Here is a 19,811-nt window from a genome sequence, read left to right as displayed (position 1 = left end):
TCCATCCACACCCTGCAGCCACCGGTACCCACCTGTCATCTCTGTAATCACAGAGGCCACCTTTCATCCTTCATAGTTATTGGGAGCCACAAAATGGGGACAAACCTCGCGTGGGGAAGCTTGGTAATTACAGGTGGAGGCAGGACGCCTGGGTCAGTCTGCAGAACCCCTCCCCCACTTCCCTCAGGACCATGCAGGCTGCTCTCTGAGTGTATCTCTTCAGCTACACAGGGACCTCCCAGGCACTGACATCTCTAAGGAATTCCATAGGGAGCCACCTAGGTGACTAGAAGCCAGGATATCCTGGTTCCTGACCCTATGCAGAGACAATTGCATCAACCCCCCCCCCCCAAGGCTCAGGAAGATGCTCCCCCCACCACCCCATGTAATCTGGTTTCTTCTTCCTTCTTCCTCAGCACCAGGGCCCTGCGACCCATAAACACCCCCTCCCCCATGAGATTCCTTAAGAACACTTCAGAGTCTCCACATTGCTCCCACTGCCTGTGGTTGACCTGGGAAACTTAGCCCTGTTCCCAGATCCCTCACTTGGGCCCCTTCCTGAACCTGGACCCATCTCACTCAGGCTCCCAAGGTTTTTACCCACTGTTACTGCCCCCTCCACACACATCCAAAGTTTTTTCTTTTTAATTTTTATGTGCATAAGTGTTTTGCCATGGGTATTGAGTCCCTGGAACCGGATTTACAGTTGTGAGCTGCCATGTGGGTGCTGGGAATTGAACCCCGGTCCTCTGGAAGAGCAGTCAGTGCTCTTAACCATTGAGCCATCTCTCCAGCCCATATATATATATATATTAATGTGAATGGGTGTTTTTTTTTCTTAACTTTTATGTGCATTGGTGTTTGCTATGGGTGTTGGCTTCCTTGGAACTGGAGTTACAGAGAGTTGTGAGCTACCATATGGGGTGCTGGGAATTGATTCCAGGTCCCTGAAAGAGCATTCAGTGTTGTTAACCACTGGGCCATCCCTCCAGCCTCATGAATGGGTGCTTTGCCTGCATATGCACCACATTTATGCAGTGCAGACAGGTCAGAAGGCACTGGACCCACCAGAAGTGCAGTTATGGGCAGTTGTGAGCTGCCGTGTGTATGTGTGTGTGTGTGTGTGCGCGCGCGCGCGCGTTCTAGAAGAGAGCCATCTCTCCAACCCACCCAAATCCCTTTACAACACAATCTGGACCAGCTTTGGAGTAGAATTCGGCCCGGCCTAGCATCCCCTCCCCTCCTCACGCCGTTGTCACAGTGACCCTGGGCTAGGAAGGCCTCTCCTGTGAGAAGCTTCTTAAATACTGAATGTTTAGTATTTTGCTCCAGGCATTCATCATCACTCAAGGAAAATAATTCTAAAGCAAAAAGTGGAGGTAAAGAAAACTTGGTCCAGGTGGCAGTGACACTCGGGAGGCAGAGGCAGGCGGATCTCTGTGACTTCGGGGCCAGCCTGGTCTACAGAGGGAGTTCTAGGACGGCCGAGGCTACATGAGACCAAGTCTTACAAAAAAGGGAAGGAAGGAAGAAAACGAGAGGTGGAGACAAATAAAATCTCTGTAAGTTCAAGGCCAGCCTGGTGTACAAACGTAGTGAGCTCCCTCTCAAAAGTCAAAACAAAAACCCCAAACCTGGGAGCAATTAGGAAGGGGTGCCACTCGGGAAGGTCGGGCGGGAGGAGCTGGCTTCAGGGAGAGTCCAGACAACTCCGAGCATCCGCCCCGCTACAGCCATCTTTATTTATTGCAGAATTTAGACGTGGTGGGAGCTGGGGCCCCGAAGCTTGCTGGGAAACAGGTCAGGCTGGCCCCTGCCCACTCCCGGGGATCCAGCTCCAGGCTGGCTTCACTGCTCCTCCCCGCAGCAGGGGTCTGAAGGGCAGCACGTGGTGCTCGGGACGTCTTCTTGGCAAATAGCCTCCTCTCGGGAAATGGCCTCGCTCAGGCCTTGCAGGTTGTCGAGCAGGACAGTCAGGGACCCTGATACAGAGGACATTGCAGGGTGAGAACAGGCTCGGTGCTGCCCAGGGCATGGGGTTGTACGGGCTGGGAGGCCTGAGGGAGGGTCCTGGGCACAGGAGGCCAGGGGCCTTCGGGGTTCGGGCCTGGGGGGGGGGGGAGGTCTTTCGGCGGAATTCTACCTTTCACAGATTCTCCGGAAGGTGCAGCTGCTGGAGACTCGGGATCTGGGGACCCTACAAGCTGGGAGCTGCACCCCGCCGACTTCTTATTCATTCCCGAGGGAAGCACGGCTAACAGGCGCTGCTGCTTGTAACGGGAGAGGAGACCCTCCTGCTTCAAGGTGGCCTGGGAAGGAGAGGGTCAGCCGCACCGCACCAGGGCCCACGGGCCGCCCCCACCCCTACAGCTACCAGGTCCCTGCTCCCTCGGTCCCCTACCAGCATGAGGTTCTTGTCCCTCTCCAGCTCCTGCACTCGCCGGGCCAGCCGCTGCCCTTCCTCCTTCCGGGCCTCATCCTGCAGGCGCCTGAGCTCCTGATTGCGCTCCTTCTCCCGAGCAGCTTTGTGCTGGATCTGGCGCAAGGAAATCACTAAGGAGATGGGAGTGGGTCAGCCCAGAGCCCAAAAAATCAGACCGAGCTCTCAGCTCTGACTCTCGGGGTCTCTTCCACACCGCGAGTGGGCAGATGCCATGGATCCTGGGCTCTGTGAACCCCAGTGCCTTCTTCATCCCTGACAGCAACTCCTCAGGCAAGGCTTGTCATCTGTGCTGCTGTTGTTTTGAGACAGGCCTCGCTATGTAGCCCAGGCTGGCCCTAAACTATCCTGCCTCCTACTCCCTAGTGCTGGGAAGATAGGCAAGAGCCACCGTGTGTGGCGAAGGCTCACGGAATTGACACTGGTGTCATGATTAGAGAATTTCCCTTCTGTGGGGCGGTGTGCAGCTGACCCATCATGTCTCCAGCTCACACGACTCTGTCTACACGCATGACCATGGGCGCATGGGGAAAGACGTGAACATTCAGCCTACGCCTCTGGCTCATGTTCATCTGCATTAAGTTTCTGGTGACAGCAGTCGCCAGTGGTATCTGCTGAGGGGCAGTGACACAGGCCAGGAGCCAGGGAGGTCACCTGGTATTAGCTGCCGTGCGCTCAGCTCACTAAGTGAAGATTTATGCTGGGCGGTGGTGGCGCACGCCTTTAATCCCAGCACTCGGGAGGCTGAGGCAGGAGGGTCTGTGAGTTGGAGGCCAGCCTGGTCTACAGAGCGAGTTCCAGGACAGCCAGGCCATTCGAGGGCCAAGTCCTCCCCAGCATATCTCACCAGCCTTGGCCTGCTCCCTCCGAGCCTCGTTCAGTCTCCTCTTGGTGTCTGAGAGCTGCTCCCGCAGCCGCGTTTCCACCTCGGTCACCTTCTCTTGCAGGGCTGCAGTGAGGGTGGGAGGCGGGGTCAGGAGCTGACCACCCTGAAGGGTGGCGGGCATCGCCACGCTGCCCACCTTGCCCACCTTGCCCGTAGATCCGCTGCTGCTGTGTCAGCTCCTGCCGGAGGCTGGCGGCTTCCTCTGTGCTCTCCTGCTGGCCCTGCCGGGCTGCCTCCAGCTGCTGCCCCACAGTGGCCAGGGACTCCTGGGCGCGCCGCAGCTCCTGCTCCAGCTGCTGGGCCACCTCATTCAGCTGCCGGCGCTCTGCCTCCCCTAAAAGGAAGTTTCTAGGCACCTGAGCTTCAGACCCCAAGTCTTCCCCGGCTCCGCCCACCCACCAGGGCAGCCATACCTTGCTCCCGTGCCCGGCCCACTTCTTGCTGGATGAGGTGGGCACTCAGCTGCAGCTCTGCATCCAAGCGATTTCGTTCTTCCCGTAGCTGTTCCAACTCAAGGCTCAGGTCTGCATCCAGTGAGGGTGGGGGTGGGGGTGGGGGATAGCTGGGACGGAAAGGAGGAAGTCAGAGAAAAATCCCTCAGCAGCCACCTGGCCCGTGCCTCTACCCTTTCTTGTCCTTTCTGAGTCCTGGCAACCAGTACCAGACCACACACAACATCCACATACCCTCCACCTCAGTAGCCTGTCCCAGACGGCCCTCGATACCACACACCCTCCACCTCGGTACACCCTCGACATCACACACCCTCCACCTCGGTAGCCTGTCCCAGACCGCCCTCGATACCACACACCCTCCACCTTGGTACACCTATCCTTTACCTTTCCAGGCGCAGCTGGGCAAGCGACAGTTTTCGAGCCATCAAACCTGAGAAGGAAAAGCAAAGGACAGGGAGATGGTTATACAAGGACAGAAGGACAGCGGGGCACAGGGCAGGGATGCACAGAGCACAGGGCAGTGACAGTTACCAAGGCAACAGAGGATAGTTATGGGGTCAGATCTAGGGCTAAGAGGAAGGGGTCTGGGCCAGTGGGGACAGGCTGGAAACCCCACAGTTGCTATACGTACCCTTAATGGTATGGACCTTACGGACAGCATAGCTGAGTCGGTTGCTGAGGCTGGGAATCCGGGCTACAGCCTGATTCACCCTGGTCATGGTGCTATGGAGGTTGGCCTGAGTGCTGGAAAAGGCACAGGTCATTCGCCCTTCCCCTCCCCTCATCTCTGAAGGATCTGCAGTGTGTACACAGGACACGTCTGTCCTGAAGGACCTGCAGTGTGTACACAGGACACGTCTGTCCTGAAGGAGTGCAGTGTGTACACAGGGCACATCCGTCCTGAAGGACCTGCAGTGTGTACACAGGACACGTCTGTCCTGAAGGACCTGCAGTGTGTACACAGGACACGTCTGTCCTGAAGGACCTGCAGTGTGTACACAGGACACGTCTGTCCTGAAGGACCTGCAGTGTGTACACAGGACACGTCTGTCCTGAAGGACCTGCAGTGTGTACACAGGACACGTCTGTCCTGAAGGACCTGCAGTGTGTACACAGGACACATCTGTCCTGTACTGTTACGTAAGTGGGGAGGTAAGCTGTTAAGCAGCAAGAAAAGGGGGGACAGAGACCACTAGGAGGGATGAGACCTTGGCAGACCCTGAAGGTCACAGTACATCAATTAATCAATCAAGCTCCTTAGCAGACCTTAAAAACATAAATGCTTAAGCTTTAGTGACTTTCAGATAAAAACATCCAGCCGAGCTTGGCAGTGGTGGTGCACACCTTTAATCCCAGCACTAGGGAGGCAGAGGCAGGTGGATCTCTGAATTAGAGGCCAGTCTGGTCTACGGAGCAAGTTCCAGGACAGACAGGGCTACGCAAGACAGCCCAAACCCTGTCTTGAAAAACAAAAACAAAACAAAACTCAAAATAAAATCCAGTTGAGAACAAACCCAACACCATGGCTCAGGCATCTCATTTGGTTTGGCAGGGAAGGGATGGTCAGGGTTGAGACAGAGTCCCAAGTAGCTGAGTCTGGGTTTAAAGCCGCCATGTGCCATCCTGCCTGGCCTGCAGTGTGCAGTGAGGAACCATCAAGGCTCCCAGGTCAGAGCCGCCCTGGATCTGCAATCCATAGCCCAGGGAAGCGCTCAGCAAAACCCACAGCGGCCAACAGTGGGCACTGGGGCTGGCCAAGCTCTGAGTGAGGCTTTTATGGCAGGCTGCTGCTCAGGCTCTGGCACTGTCTGCCTCCCTCAGCTGGGGTTTCGGATACTCTAAGCCTGGGAGGCTTCCTGGAGGCAGGAGGCTCGCGCGACGCTCTGCATCTGGGCAGGGGCTCCTCTGACTAGTCTGTTCCAGGGATTCCTGAACGTCAGGCCAGTGCTGTGCTGAGCTATAGACCAGTTTGGCTGTGCGGCTTAGATGTTTTCCCCAACTAAACAAGGCATGAGTGAGAAGAAAGGACAGATCCTACCACTGAGCTCTGAAGCCGTGGCTCCGCCCAGCTGCCCTACTTAGCTTCAAAGGCTACTGGACTGACCTGCAGGAAGCAGGATCCCAGTGGGTGATGCTGTGAGATAGAGGTGCCCCCCTTCTGCACCCTTCAGCCCGAGGCTGCTCAGGGAAGCAGCACCCCACCACCCGCCGCCTCACAGAAGATACCTGCTCATGGCACGGACCAAGAACTTCAGCTGCTCCTCAGCAGAGGCTGTCAGCTGCTCCTGCCTCTGTCTGGCCTCCTGAGCCTGATTCAGCTCCATCTGCAGGGTCTGGTAAGGATGCAGCTTTATGTGTGTATCTTCTTTAGAGCCTCCTCCTCCCCAGTGTCTGGTCAGGGTCTCTGTCCCCCTCCCTCAAGTCTCCTGGCTCAGACCTTGGTGCCCATCCGCTCCACCTCCAGCTCAGCGGCTTTGTCTTGTAGGGCGCGACGCAAGATGGCCTGCTCCTGGCTCTGGGACTTCACTTGTTCCTGCAGCTCTGCTACCTAGGGGAGCAGTGGGAGCTGGGCAGGGAAGTCTGGAGCCAAAGCCGTGAGAATGAAGGGGACAGGGCGGGAATCCCTGAAGTGGGGCTGCAGACACTGACTCAGTTGGCTAAAAGAACTGGTTGTTCTTGCAGAGGACCTGAGTTCAATTCCCTCTTCCCACATGATAACCATTTGTAACTCCAGTTCCAGGGGAGCCAACGCATTCTGATTTCCATAGGCACACAGTACATATACTTACACGCAGGCAAAACATTCCTACACATACAATAAAATGAACACATCTTTTTTCCCCTAAGACAGGATCTTACTATGTAGTTCTGGCCATTCTGATACTCACTATATAGACCAGGCTGACCTTAAACTCAGAAATTCTGCTTCTCCCTCCCTAAGTGCTGGGATTAAAGGTATGTGTCGCGGCCCCCCTCGTCCAGCAAGGATGACGCGACCACCGGAGCTCTTCTCACTGCAGTTTTATTCAGGACCTTTTGACAATTGTAAAATCTCTCTCTTCTTTCCTCTCTCCCTCTCCTCTCTGCCAGCCCTTAAGTAGGCCTGGGCCGCCAACCCCAGATTGCCAGGTGGGCACTGCCCATAGGTTCACGCATATGCAAGCAGCTGACAATCATTGCGTGATAATAGCATAAGTCAGGCCTAGTTGATATTAGAAGTTGATTATCACAGAGAGCACTCGCTTTCGGGATTACGGAGGGCGGGAGCCAGCACCATCAGGTGCGACTCCACGCAGCTCTCTACATTGCCATCAGGTGTGGCTTCATGCAGCTCGCTACAGGTATGCACCACTACACCCACCTAAATAAATATGTGCTAATAGAAAGAAAGAAAGGAAGGAAGGAAGGAAGGAAGGAAGGAAGGAAGGAAGGAAGGAAGGAAGGAAGGAAGGAAGAAAGAAAGCCAGGCAGTGGTGGTGCACACCTATCTTTAACCCCAGTACTTGGGAGGCAGAAACAGCTGGGTCTCTCGGTTCTTTTCTTTGCTCTTTCTCGCTCTCTCTCTCTTTTTAAAATCTTACTTTTTGTACACTGGTGTTTTGCCTCATGTATGCCTGTGTGAAAGAGTGTCGGATTGCCTAGAATTAGAGTTACAGACAGTTGTGAGCTGCCATGTGGGTGCTGGGAATGTAACCAGGACCCTCTGGAGAGCATACAGTGCTCTTAACCACTGAGCAATCTTCCCAGGCCTGGATCTCTGAGTTCAAGGTCAGTCTGGTCTACGTGGCAAATCTAGGACAGCCAGGGCTACACAGAGAAACCCTGTCTTGACCACGCCCTGCCCTGATGGATCGGAAGCATCACTGACCACCCTGCCTATCTACTTCAGTCTTGTCAACACCTTTTCTCTTTGCAGCACATCTGTGTGACATCAGCACATGTCTGACACCACCCATTCTTCTATCCTCCCCCTTACAGCACATCTGTCTGACACCACCCATTCTTCTATCCTCCCCCTTACAGCACATCTGTGACATCAGCATATCTGTCTGACACCACCCATTCTTCTCCTCCCCCTTACAGCACATCTGTCTGACATCACCCATTCTTCTCCTCCCCCTTACAGCACATCTGTCTGACACCACCCATTCTTCTATCCTCCCCCTTATAGCACATCTGACACCACCCATTCTTCTATCCTCCCCCTTACAGCACATCTGTGACATCAGCACATCTGTCTGACACCACCCATTCTTCTCCTTATTCCTTCGTCTTCCTTTAGAACTGAAGCTCCTGGGGAACACGTAGGCATCTCTTCAGGGCCTGTGCCCAGCACATGGTGACCACCAAAGCAAAACTGTCACCATTGTGTGAGATGCTGAGTGCAGAATGATGAGAAACAGCCCCTGACCTGGTCTCTCAGCCCCTTCATGGAGTTCCTGTGTTCCAGGTCCTGGGCCTTGAGCTGTACCATGAGGACAAACACCTTCTCCCGCCAGCAGCGCAGCAGCGATCGGTACTTCTTAGGAAACTCGGGCTCCAGGGCATCCGAAGGCTGGATCTGCATGTGTGAAGGCAGGAGAAGCATCCTGAGGAGGCGGACAGGGTGACCTTTGCTCTATCTGCCCTGCCACAACGAGGAGCGAGGTTTTGGAGAAAAAGGATCCTAGTGGGTCTGGGCAGCACACCAACTACTGCCCCCAGAGAGGGAAGGCCTGCAGCCAGTCAGGGGCTGGCGGATGAGGGAGTCCTACCTTCCTGGTCAGCTCCTCTTCCTGTAGGGCGAGCATGTGCATGAGGCTCTGGACCCGAACCTGTAGCAACTCCACGGTGGCCTGGAGGTCAGTGCGGTCCTCCCTCAGGCGCTGGGCAGAAGAGCATGCCAGTGAGTCTCCGCGCTACACCCAGGCAGTGGGCAGGCAGTCTGAGCCCTGCGACTCCCTCCCTGGGAGTTGTGCTCTCTCCTCCGGGCCATCCCTGTCCTCACCTGCACGGTGTCTAGAAGCTCCTTCCGTTCCAGCTCCCATGCCTGGCTCTGAACCTCAGGAGGGACCTGTTCCCCAACATACTTCCTCAGACTTTCGACCAAGGTCACCTGAGCTTCCAGCTCTTCTTGGGTCTTACTAGGGTGGAGGCAGAAACGGGAGAGTCCTCAGTGGAACAGCCCACATGCCGCCATGCCGTCACCCGCTAGGCCCTTCCCAGTCGCCCCTGTCCGGACCTCAGTTGACTCCGAAGCAGCTCCACCTCCTTCTGGGCCACAGCCAGCTGCTTGGTCTCCCCTGCCCGTTTCATTTCCAGGCTACTCAGAGACTTCTCCAAGTCCTCAGCCTTGCTGGTCAGACTGGCAAGAGCCTTCTGGTGAGCCTGGGTCAGGGAGGACATCTGTGGAGGGAGAAGGGGCTGGAGAGGGACCCGGGAAACGAGAGAGCTTCCCGCGCATCCTGAACTCGTGCAGCCCTCAGCACCCACAGCAGGCACTTCAGAGGATCCAGTATTCTCTCCTGGCTCTGGGTGCCCACACACACGTGTGGTAGGATCAGTGTCCTCTCTTGGCGCTGGGTGCCCACACACACGTGTGGTAGGATCCAGTGTCCTCTCCTGGCGCTGGGTGCCCGCACACACGTGTGGTATACATTTACCAACACCACACACATAAACAGAAGTCATCTTTAAGGGGGGCAGCTCCCCCACCTTGGGCCTTGTCTCTCAGAGAGCCACCCACAGACCACCCCACTATAAGCAAACAGAGACTTTCCTGCATCTGGTTCTCCTGCTAGTGTCAATCATCAATTCTTGCCCGTTCTCTTCCCTCCCTCCCTCCCTGTGTCCACTAACAGCCCCAGTAAACATTGCCTCCTGCCTGCGCGTTTGTGGGCTGAAAAGATGGCTCAGTCGGGTGCCTCACAACTTACGCCGAAAGCTGGGCACACCTGTAATCACCCAGCTCTATGGGACAGGAGGTCTGGCCTACGTGATAGAGTTACAGGTCAATAAAATACCATGAAGGAGCTCAAGGACCCACGCCTGAGGGTGCCCTCTGACCTTCACCTGTGCCACTCACACTCCTCCACACCTGAATGTACACACACACCCTCCAGTGGTCCTGAGCATGTGGTGGCAAATGCCTATAAACCCGCGTAATAGTGAGTTTTTGGTCAACTTGAAAAAAGCTAAAGGATTTTTTGATTTTATTTCGAGACAGGGTTTCTCTGTGTAACCACTCTGGCCGTCCTGAAACTCATTGTGTAGACCAGGCTGACCTTGAACTCACAGAGATCCGCTGGCCTCTCCCTGAGTACTGGGATTAAAGGTGCGCACCTCCACCACCCGGCTGTCAAGCTACAGTTTGGGGGGGAAGGGGGACCTCGATTGAGAAAATGCATCCATCAGATTGTCCCATAGGCAAGGACATTTCCTTGATTAATAGTTGATGTGTGAGGGCCCAGCCCACAGTGGGGTGGGTCCTGAGTTACATAAGCAAGCAGGCTGACCAAGCCACCAGGAGCAAGTCAGTGACAGTGTTCCTCCTTGGCCTCTGCTTTGGCTCCTGCCTTGGCTTCCCTCAGTGGACGTGGCCAGGGTTACATATGCCAAACCCTTTCCTTCCCAAGTTGTTTTCTGTCATGGTGCTTTAAGACAGCAACAGAAACCCTAAGACACCCCAGTTCTTGGGAAGCCGAGTCTGGAGGACTGTCAAGTTTAAGGCCAGCCAGGGCTACATATCCAGACCCTGCCTTAACACACCCCTGCACCCCAAAATAGATCTGCCATACCCACCAAGCCTGCTGCCTGACAGTGCACTTCCCCAAGCTCTCTCCCGAGGCTCTCCCTGCACACAGTCTTTCTCGACATAAAATATAAGTCTGATTGTGTTGTTAGCCTGCTTTTCTTTCTGGAGCCCGGCGAGGTGGCACACACCTTTAATTCCAGCACTTGGGAGGCGGAGGCAAGAGAATCTGTGAGCTCCAGGCCAGCCAGGTCTACAAAGCAGGTCCCAGGACAGCTGGGCTACACAGAGAAACCCTGTCTTAAAAAACCAAAACAAACAGCGAAGCAAGCAGCTGTATCACAATGACTGTGGAGTTGCCTTCTATCGTGGTACCAATTACACAGGCTATCAAATATCAAAGTGGGTGTCTGCTTAGGGAAGCGACACATTCGGGGAGCCTTCTCAGTGATGACTCCCGGGCACCAAGGCTGCTGCTGCCCCGATATTACAAACAAAACACTCATCTTTATGGCTTCCCTTCCTGACCTCGCCATGGCCTGGGGTGGCTGCCCTCCGTGCACCCTGCAGCACTTTTCCAGCTGCAGCTGGCTAAAGCCACATTAAATGTGTCCCCACCAGGCTGTCAGCTCCATTCATGACAGCAGAGACTCAGGCAACCTGGTCACTGAATCCCCAGGCAGCTCCTACCTCGAGGATGGCAAAGAGAAGCCGTGGGCATCCTGAATGAACAATGTTCTCCTCTCAGTCTTTCCCGGGATCCATACCCGCTTTCCTCCCTCCCTCCACCAGGTTCCTAGAAGGGTACCTAGCAGAGAACTGGGAGCGTTTCAAATGGTGCCAGGTCACATGACTCCCAAGAACAACTGCAGCCCGAGCAAGACCAAAACACCCTCGTTCCCCTTCCAAGTTGCCATGGCTCTGCTCCCACCCCACCCCCCACCCCCCAGACTCCCTGCAATTCGCTGGGAAGTGCACCCTCTCGCCCCCATCTTCACCTGCTCTTGGTGCAGACTCTGCATCTCCTGCAGCTCCCTCTGGCTCCCCTCCTCCAGGTTCTTTCGGACCATCTCGGCTCCGGCCAAGGCAGCACGCAGGCCCTCAGCCTCAGCTTGGCCAGCCTTCTCTGCCACGGCGAGAGCATCCAGCTCCAGAGCCTGCGCCTCCAACCGCATCTTCTGCTGCAGCGAGGTCTCCCGTAGCGATCGGACCTCCTCCTCCAGCCGCCGCAAGTCCTGGAGCTGCCAGGAGATCAGCTCGGCCTGCTGGCTCAGGGCGCTGGAGACCCCCAGTTCCAGAGACCTTCAAAGACAGGTGGGCACGGGTGAGATGCGTCCCGGGTACTGCGGGGAGGGTGGAGACAGCAAAGAGAATAGTAACCCCTACTTTATGTGGGGAAGCAGGAGCTGAAGCTGAGGCGGTAGGATCTCTACACTTATACCATCATAAGAACTCCATGAGCAGCCAGGCAGTGATGGCGCACGCCTTTAATCCCAGCACTCGGGAGGCAGAGGCAGGCGGATCTCTGTGAGTTCGAGACTAGCTCTTGGTCTACAGAGCTAGTTCCAGGACAGGCTCCAAAGCCACAGAGAAACCCTGTCTCGAAAAACCAAAAAAATAAAAACAACAACCATAAGCAGCCGGGCAGTGATGGCGCACACCTTTAATTTCAGCGCTTGGGAGGCAGAGGCAGGCGGATCTCTGTGAGTTCGAGGCCAGTCTGAGTTGTAGAGCAAGTACCAGGTCAGACTCCAGGCTTCAAAGAATTGTCACTCACACACAGACATATTCCTGGGGGCTGGAGAGATGGCTCAGTGGCTGAGAGTGCTGGCTGCTCTGGCAAAACCCCCAGTTCAGTTCCCAGCACCCACATCTGCTGTTCACAGCCGCCTGTAACTCCAGCTCCAGAGAACCCTACAGCCTCTTCTGGCCTCCAAGTACGCATGCTCGCACATAGATATAAATAAAATCTTATTTTGCTTTCTTTCCTTTTATCCAGACAGGGTTTTCTTTATGTAGCCCTGGCTGTCTAGAAACTCAGCCTGTAGGCCAGGGAGGGGCCTTGAACTCAGAGATTCACCTGCCTCTGCCACTCTAGATTAAAGGCAGGCCATGCCCGGCTCAAAAATAAAATCTTAAAACACATATTCAGAGCATAGTCATAGGCAGAGGCATAATCCTGTAAAGGACTGTTTGTTTTTTTTAAGATAGGGTTTCTCTGTGTAACAGTACTGGCTGAAGACCAAGCTGGCCTTGAACTCACTGAGATCTGTCTGCCTCTGCCTCCTAAGTGGTGAAATTAAAGATGTGAGCTCAGCTGAAATCTGTTGTTTTTAAAGATTTTATTTATTTATTTAGTATATGGTATTCCGCCTGCATGTATGTCTGCACACCAGAAGAGGGCACCAGATCTCATTGTAGATGGTTGTGAGCCACCATGTGGTTGTTGGGAACTGAATTCAGGACCTCTGGAAGAGCAACCAGTGTTCTTAACCTCTGAGCCATCTCTCCAGCCCTACAGACCTTTTTAACTACTCCATAAGAACCAGTATGGAACACTGTACCGGGTCAGCATGTCTAAGCTACGTGTCATCTCGCTTCCCAACAGCTTCTGGGCCACCCATCTGCTCCCTTAGACAGTTACATTCCAGAGCTCTCTTTGTTATCCCCAGTGCATATGGTGTATGCATTGTAGGCACCAACAACGCCTACAGAAAACCACACAAGTTATGGAACCAAGGGCTGAAATAAAGGCATGCGTGTACAAAGGATCATTAGCAAGTCCGACCCCTACCTGCCTCTCCGCCCTGTCCCCTGTCCATCTCCACAAACATCCTGTTCCCACATGGTCACCGTAGGCCTCTGAGTGTCTAACCGCCTCTCGACGACACCTTGGCCAACCCTGGATTGGACCAGGGGAATGTCGGAAGCCCAGGTCGGGGCCATTCTTGGCAGAGTTGGAAGGGGCCGAGCTTGGAAGTGAGAGGGAGGAACCAGCCCAGCAAAACCTGAGGGGATCACAAGAGTAAAAGACTGTCAGTTTCTCAGTGAGAGAGGAGACCCCCAGCCTCCTGGACTGGCCTCACTGACCTGAAGGTGGCAACATCTCTGTCTTATCTGAAGCCTCTGGATCGTGTCTCCAGGCATCTACGTTCCCCTGGACAATAGGAGAAACAAGGACATTCCAGTTCAGTTCTCTGGCCACCTTCCAAAGAGAAAGTCCTACAATAACAAAGTGATAAAATACTAAAGTTACTGACTGACCCACAGGGCTCTAAGCTTCTCTTTCCCTACTTCCCCAAGGAGGCAGATGAAAACCAAACCACTTGCCTGTCCCAGTCACGTTCCTAAGAGAACGAACGAGGCAACAACCATGAGGTAAAGGTACTGGGATGGGGGCCAGAGGGTGCCTTCGAGATTGCTTCTACTTACAGGATTCTGGGTGGTGCTTTACCTTCCTCAAGGGTCTACGGTCCCTGCAGCTCAGGGCTGGAGGTGAGAGGGCCCGTAGGGAGCCCGGTCTCCACAGTTCTCGCCATGGAATGGTAGGGATGTTGGGAAGCCCATCTAGGTACCAACGAGCCATGATTTCTGAGTCAATTCCTTTCAAAGCGTTAGCCCAAGGCCTGGCCCCAGAAGAATGAGGCCACATATGGGGTTAAGCGGCTTCCCTAGGATCCCCGGGGAACGCAAGCAGCCTAGAGCCCGTTGCCGGGAACCCAGCTTCCTGCTATCTCAACGGAGCCTCTCGGTAACCAGCCTCAGTTTCTCTCTATCCCCATCCCCTCTGCTTCCATTCCCGAAGTCCGTCTCTGTTCGGAGCCCTACAGCATCTTCTTTGTCCAACTCCCATCCGAATTCAAAAGTCTTTTTTGTTGTTGTTGCTGCTGTTGTTTGTTTTCACGCAATCCAGAGATTCTACCCGCTTCTCCTCTTAGTTCTAGTCTGCATCCTTCTGGACGGAATTATCTTGCGCTACCTGTCCTCTGGTCTCCCCTCTCCTCTCCTGCACACACCCCTGGCTCATCCCCCTGAGGACCCTGAGCGCTAAGGCTGTCTCGACCCTCTCATCTGTTTGTTTTCCGGGCTCCTGCACCTCCTTCCCCTGCGGACCCCGTCCACCCACCCTAGCACCCCCTCTCAGACCCTTTCCGCCCCCAACCGACTCTGGTCGAACACCCCTTACCCGGCGCGAGATCCGCCCTCTTGCCACGCCCCTTACTCCGAGCCCGGTCCAGGCTTCACACCCCGATCACGCATGCGCGAGGCGGGTGGGTTGGCGGGCTGCTCTAAAAGTTCTAAAGCACCATTTCTCCCGGCCGGAAGGAGGAAGAAGAAAGGTGCGCGCAGGCAGACTGACGCCTAAGGCCTTCTCCGCGCCCTGACGGCCCCACCCCACCCCGGGAACCCGGGAAAACGTGTAAGCCAATCAGAAAAGGCGGAGGGCGGGAGAGGGACAGCTCCTCCCTGTGCCTCATCCAGTAGAACGGAAGAGGGCAACTCAGATGGCCAATCAGAAGCAGCCGGAGGGGGAAGGCGGGCTCGCAGGCGCGAAGCTGGACCCGGGAATTCTGAAGGAGGAGTCTACGCGGCGCGCGCCCCAAGCCGCGCCCTCCCGGCGGCTTTCTGGCTGTCAAACCGCAGCGGGGGCGAGGGCGCAGGGTGTGGAGTCCCTTCCTCAGTTTACCCTGCAAGCGAAAAAGGAAAGGGTGAGATCCAGTTTGTTGCAGTATCAGGGACCTGTCTGCGCCGCGCTTTGTGGGTGACAGCGGATTCGCTTCCCTCGAGGGACCGAAGAGCGGGGGCGGACAGAAGGGGTGCTCCACCTGGATTAGGAAGTTTCCCGGCTCCGGGCTACAGCTGAGGGGACACGTCCGTGCCGCACACACGTTCGTGTCGCAGAACCTCCCCACCCCGTCCGCATGTTCCCAGCTGCCGCTTAAAGTAGCTTTGCCTTGCACAGATTGTTAAAGCCTCTCCGGATGCTCTGCGGCCCGAGAATCCGGCTCCCCCGAGGTCCCGCAGGACGTCTTCCTGGTTTTGCATCGCATCAGGACTTTACTGGAATTGCTTTTTAAGTCTCGTCCTGACGGCCACTACCGCCTCTGGCTCCCTGAATCTTATTTCTCAAGTTGGCATTGCCCACGGTACAGCTGTTGACGTCACTTAGCACTGAACTGAAGCCCGCGGTGCGTGGCCCAGGAGCAGGGGCGGTGATGAGCTGCTGAGGTGGCAAAAGTGGTGCAGAGGGAGCACCCCCGATGCTGCCCTGCTTCCAGCTGCTGCGCATAGGGGGCGGCAGGGGCGGTGATCTCTACACCTTCCACCCCCCATCCAGGTCGGGCTGCACCTACCGGCTGGGCTGCAGGGCTGACCTGTGTGATGTGGCCCTGCGGCCCCAGCAGGAGCCGGGCCTCATCTCTGGGGTCCATGCGGAGCTGCATGCTGAGCTCCAAGGCGACGACTGGAGGGTCAGCCTGGAGGACCACAGCAGCCAAGGTAAGCTGTGAGCAGGCAGCCCCAGGTTGGCATAAGTAGGGAATCTTTGGGACCCCGCTATCTACCTCCCAGTCTCTCTGTCAGTGTCCCGTGAACAGACAAGCAGGATCAGGTCTGGTCTGCCCATCGGAGCTGTGCAGTCTGCTCTTCCCAGGACTAACCTGCTCAGCTGTTTCGGCTCACGCTGGGCTAGGAGGGAGGCGCTGGGATGTCATCGGTAAAGCGTCACAGCGGGACACTCTAGTACTAAGCTCAGACTTGTTCCCATGAAGGCAGTGTTCCACCCAGCCCAAGGCAGCCTCTAAAGTCCACAGTTCTTTCATCTCCAGTTCTTACTTTCCTATTATTAGGTCAGATGCAAGGTTTGGAGAAGCCTCATCTGAGGTTTTCGGCATTGGTCTGTAACAGCCAACAGTAAGCGTAAGCGCTTGCTGTTACAGGCCAGTGTGTTACGTGTAGCTGGAGCTGATACCATTTACAGTCAAGGAAAAAGACAGCAGGGGCAAGTATGGCTCAGTGTGTGTGTGTATGCACGCGCCCTGCGATCTCAGCGCTCCGGAGGCTGAGACAGGAGGGTCGTGAGTTCTGGGCCAGTCTAGATGACAGATTAAAACTGTCTCAAAAATATAAGAATGGGAGCTGTTTAGGGGTAGATCTGCTCAAGCAGGAACACAGCGAGAAAACTTCCCATTCATGGGACTTTCCTCGGTGCTCCCCTGAAAACCAAATAACCAGGTCACAGTACTTGTCACTTGTCTTGTGCCTCACCATCAACAGGGACTTTGGTCAATAATGTCCGACTCCCAAGAGGCCACAGGCTGGAGCTGAACGATGGTGACCTTCTGACCTTTGGCCCTGAAGGGCAAGCAGGAACCAGCTCCTCGGAATTCTACTTCATGTTCCAACAAGTCCGGGTCAAACCTCAGGACTTCGCTGCCATCACTGTCCCTCGGTCCAGGGGAGAAGCTGGGACCGGTTTCCAGCCCATGGTGCCCCCTCAGGGGGCGCCCCAGCGGCCACTCAGCACCCTCTCCTCTGCCCCCAAGGCCACACTGATCCTCAACTCCATCGGCAGCCTCAGCAAGCTGCAGTCCCAGCCACTCACCTTCTCCAGGGGTGGAGGCCGACCACAAAGCCTGGCTGCTGCCACCCGGCCTGGGGAGGCGGGAGCTTCGTCTGCTCCGCCCACAAGGAACCGGAGGAAATCAGTTCACAGAGTGTTGGCAGAACTAGATGATGAGAGTGAGGCTTCCCTGTGCCCCCTGTCCGTCCTGATGGAGCCCAGGAAGAAGCTCCGCATGGAGAAAGCCGCTCTGGTGTCCAATGGGTAAGTTGAGTCCTCAGTGTTAGCCTGTCTACACCTCACACCTAGATTCCTTTTTATGAAGTCTTAGAAGGCAGGATGAGAGGTACAGGGATAACATCTGGGTTAGCTTTCATCCATAAATGCAGGAAATGTGTGAGATTGCAGGAGTAAGGGTTAGAACTAGAATCTAGGGGGTGGGGCACAGGAGTGCCTCACTGAGACATTAGCTAGCATGCACCTGACTTGCCCAGGATTGGCGTCCTATCACATACATAAAACACCATCAGTCTCAGCACTGGATAGTTGAGGCAGAAGACAGGATTGCCAAGTGTGAGACCAACCTGACCCATACTGAGATCCCGCCTCAAAAAAAAAACTAGAGTAAGCAGGTCAACTTAGGAGGTCTGTGTACCACGTGTATGCAGTACCCTGAGGCCAGAAGGCATTGGATCCTCTGGAACTGGTGGGGCACTAGACCCCAAATCCTCTGGAAGATCAGCTGAGCCATCTTTCTTTTTTTTTTTTTTTTTTTTTTTTTTTTGGTTTTTCGAGACAGGGTTTCTCTGTGGTTTTGGAGCCTGTCCTGGAACTAGCTCTTGTAGACCAGGCTGGTCTCGAACTCACAGAGATCCGCCTGCCTCTGCCTCCCGAGTGCTGGGATTAAAGGCGTGCGCCACCACCGCCCGGCCTGAGCCATCTTTTTAACCCTGTTTGCTTTTGACAAAAGGGTCTCACTGTATAACCCAGGCTAGCCTCAAATTCTCCAAGTAAAGGTCAGGACAGGGCAGTCAGAATGGAAACTGATCTGTCCTGCTGGGGTTCCAGGCGTCACCTTGTGTGTTAGGCATGGATTCTGCTGTCACCCCTTACCCTCCAAGTTCCTGCTTCCCACAGGCCTGAAGCCCCTTGTGGTGCTGCTCTAGCTAGGTCCAGAGGTCTAGACTACAAGATATTCAGGAATACTCCCAGACTCCCACTGTCCTTAGAAGTGGGGAGCCCCTAGCCGGGCAGTGGCGCACACCTTTAATCCCAGCACTTGGGAGGCAGAGGCAGGTGGATTGCGGAGTTTGAGGCCAGCCTGGTCTACAAGAGCTAGTTCCAGGACAGGCTCCAACACTACAGAGAAACCCTGTCTCGAAAAATCAAAAAGTGGGGAGCCTCATGCACCTTTGCGGCCACCCACAGGACAGTAGCCTTGGATGGCGGTGATGTCTGGTACCTCGTGACCTGCATTGGCCACCCAGGATGCCATGTTGGATTCACACCTTGGGCTTTGCAGGCCAGAGGACACAGACGTGGCTCCTCCGGTTTAGGGGCAGTGATGGTGTAAGTGGAACTCACACGGCAGTGATGGCTCAGTGATCAAGAGCCCTGGTTGCTCTCAGCTCACCCCAGTCCCGCGGGATCCAACGTCTGCTGGCCTCTGGCCTCCAGGCACACATATATACAGGCAAAACATTCATTTTTTTGAAAAGAATGAATCTTTTTTATTTTATTTTTTTTTTTGAAAAGAATGAATCTTGAGAAATATCTCCTTTCTCCAAAGGAGGGAATGAGCACAGGGAAAATCCATTGCCATAGACTCCGACTCAAGGCTGAAGAACCCTCATGGCTGAGGTGACAAAATAAAAGATGGTTTCCTGCCAAAGGTGTTGCTGCCAAGTTCCCATGGACAGAGTTACCTGCCGCTGGAGCAACCATCACAGAAGACACCCCAGGGCTTCCTCATATCATGGCTAGTGCCGCAGCTGACTGGGTCTGTTGTGACTGGCTTTTCAGAGCTTTGCCTTTAAATAAAAATAAATTTGCTTCATTCACATGGGGGTATTTATCCTTGAGTCTAAGCCCGCTTTCCAAATGCTGGGAAGCCTAGACTTGGTGTGGTGTGAGATGGAATTCCCTGCAGCAGAAGCACCCATGGGAATGACGTGTGTGTGAAGGCGCTGGCTACCGAGCCCGATGACCGTGCTTGAGCCACAGGACCCACGTTGTGGAAGGAGAGAGACGTTCATGCATTGTCCCCGTGCTGTGGCACTCAAGGATTCAGGCGCGCGCGCACACACACACACACAGATTTAATGTTGAGCGTGGAAGCATACTATGAGTTCCAGGCCAGCTTGGTCTACACAAGGTCCTTTCTTTAAAAGGAGGGGCCAGAGAAACGGCTCAGAGGTCCCAAGTTCTATTCCCACAACCACTAGTGGCTCACAACCATTTATAATGGGATCTGGTGCCCTCTTCTGGCATGCAGCCAGAACACTCCATATATAATAAAACAAATCTTTGCTGGGCAGTGGTGGCGCATGCTCTTTAATCCCGTGACTTGGGAGGCAGAGGCCAAGAGTTCTAGTGGGGCTGACACACAGCAAAAACAAACAAACAAAAAACCGCTTGAAGACTTGATTTTAGGTGGGAGAGATAGCCCAGCGGTTAGCAGCTAAGAGCCACGGACAGACAGCCTTTAATCCCAGCACTCCATAAAGGCAGAGGTCATC

At 54.9% G+C, this 19,811-nt stretch overlaps 2 protein-coding genes across 9 annotated transcripts; one reads left to right on the top strand and one right to left on the bottom strand.

Annotated features, from left to right (window-relative positions):
• Window positions 1–1,580: 1,580 nt before the first annotated feature.
• On the bottom strand, window positions 1,581–14,857 carry Cchcr1 (coiled-coil alpha-helical rod protein 1). Of its 6 annotated transcripts, XM_057751911.1 has the most exons (19): window positions 14,698–14,857; window positions 13,966–14,078; window positions 13,602–13,668; window positions 13,306–13,519; window positions 11,510–11,813; window positions 9,003–9,166; window positions 8,769–8,904; window positions 8,536–8,646; window positions 8,193–8,342; window positions 6,219–6,329; window positions 6,008–6,114; window positions 4,413–4,525; window positions 4,166–4,211; window positions 3,740–3,888; window positions 3,472–3,660; window positions 3,288–3,389; window positions 2,402–2,553; window positions 2,144–2,309; window positions 1,581–1,982 (listed from the first exon to the last, which is right to left on the bottom strand). In XM_057751911.1, the coding sequence occupies exons 3-19, from the start codon at window positions 13,615–13,617 to the stop codon at window positions 1,849–1,851; spliced, it is 2,364 nt and encodes a 787-aa protein (XP_057607894.1). In that variant the 5' UTR covers window positions 13,618–13,668; window positions 13,966–14,078; window positions 14,698–14,857; the 3' UTR covers window positions 1,581–1,848. The 6 variants fall into 6 exon arrangements, with proteins under 6 accessions (XP_057607894.1, XP_057607896.1, XP_057607891.1 ...); XM_057751913.1 differs by lacking the exon at window positions 13,966–14,078; XM_057751908.1 differs by lacking the exon at window positions 14,698–14,857 and having other exon boundaries at window positions 13,966–14,568.
• Window positions 14,858–15,088: 231 nt separating this feature from the next.
• Tcf19 (transcription factor 19) lies at window positions 15,089–19,097 on the top strand. 3 transcript variants are annotated; one of them, XM_057751522.1, is made up of 4 exons: window positions 15,089–15,220; window positions 15,475–16,010; window positions 16,788–17,337; window positions 18,863–19,097. In XM_057751522.1, the coding sequence occupies exons 2-4, from the start codon at window positions 15,773–15,775 to the stop codon at window positions 18,870–18,872; spliced, it is 798 nt and encodes a 265-aa protein (XP_057607505.1). In that variant the 5' UTR covers window positions 15,089–15,220; window positions 15,475–15,772; the 3' UTR covers window positions 18,873–19,097. The 3 variants fall into 3 exon arrangements, with proteins under 3 accessions (XP_057607505.1, XP_057607507.1, XP_057607506.1); XM_057751524.1 differs by lacking the exon at window positions 18,863–19,097 and having other exon boundaries at window positions 16,788–17,341; XM_057751523.1 differs by lacking the exon at window positions 15,089–15,220 and having other exon boundaries at window positions 15,237–16,010.
• The last annotated feature ends 714 nt before the right edge of the window (window positions 19,098–19,811 follow it).

The sequence above is a fragment of the Chionomys nivalis genome, chromosome 19 (assembly GCF_950005125.1).
Source record: "Chionomys nivalis chromosome 19, mChiNiv1.1, whole genome shotgun sequence".
NCBI lineage: Eukaryota > Metazoa > Chordata > Mammalia > Rodentia > Cricetidae > Chionomys > Chionomys nivalis.
This window is presented reverse-complemented; position numbering and strand designations above follow the sequence as displayed.

Bases quoted from the DNA above. Each gene is read 5' to 3' on its own strand.
- Tcf19 (XM_057751522.1), top strand. From the start codon at position 15,773: ATGCTGCCCTGCTTCCAGCTGCTGCGCATAGGGGGCGGCAGGGGCGGT. The intron at 16,011-16,787 runs GTAAGCTGTGAG...CACCATCAACAG, and splicing joins GGAGGACCACAGCAGCCAAG to GGACTTTGGTCAATAATGTC.
- Cchcr1 (XM_057751908.1), bottom strand. From the start codon at position 14,163: ATGTGGCCTCATTCTTCTGGGGCCAGGCCTTGGGCTAACGCTTTGAAA. The intron at 11,814-13,305 runs GTAGGGGTCGGA...CTGTCTTTGAAG, and splicing joins GGGACAGGGCGGAGAGGCAG to GTCTCTGGAACTGGGGGTCT. The intron at 8,905-9,002 runs GTCCGGACAGGG...CCTCCACCCTAG, and splicing joins CTGCTTCGGAGTCAACTGAG to TAAGACCCAAGAAGAGCTGG.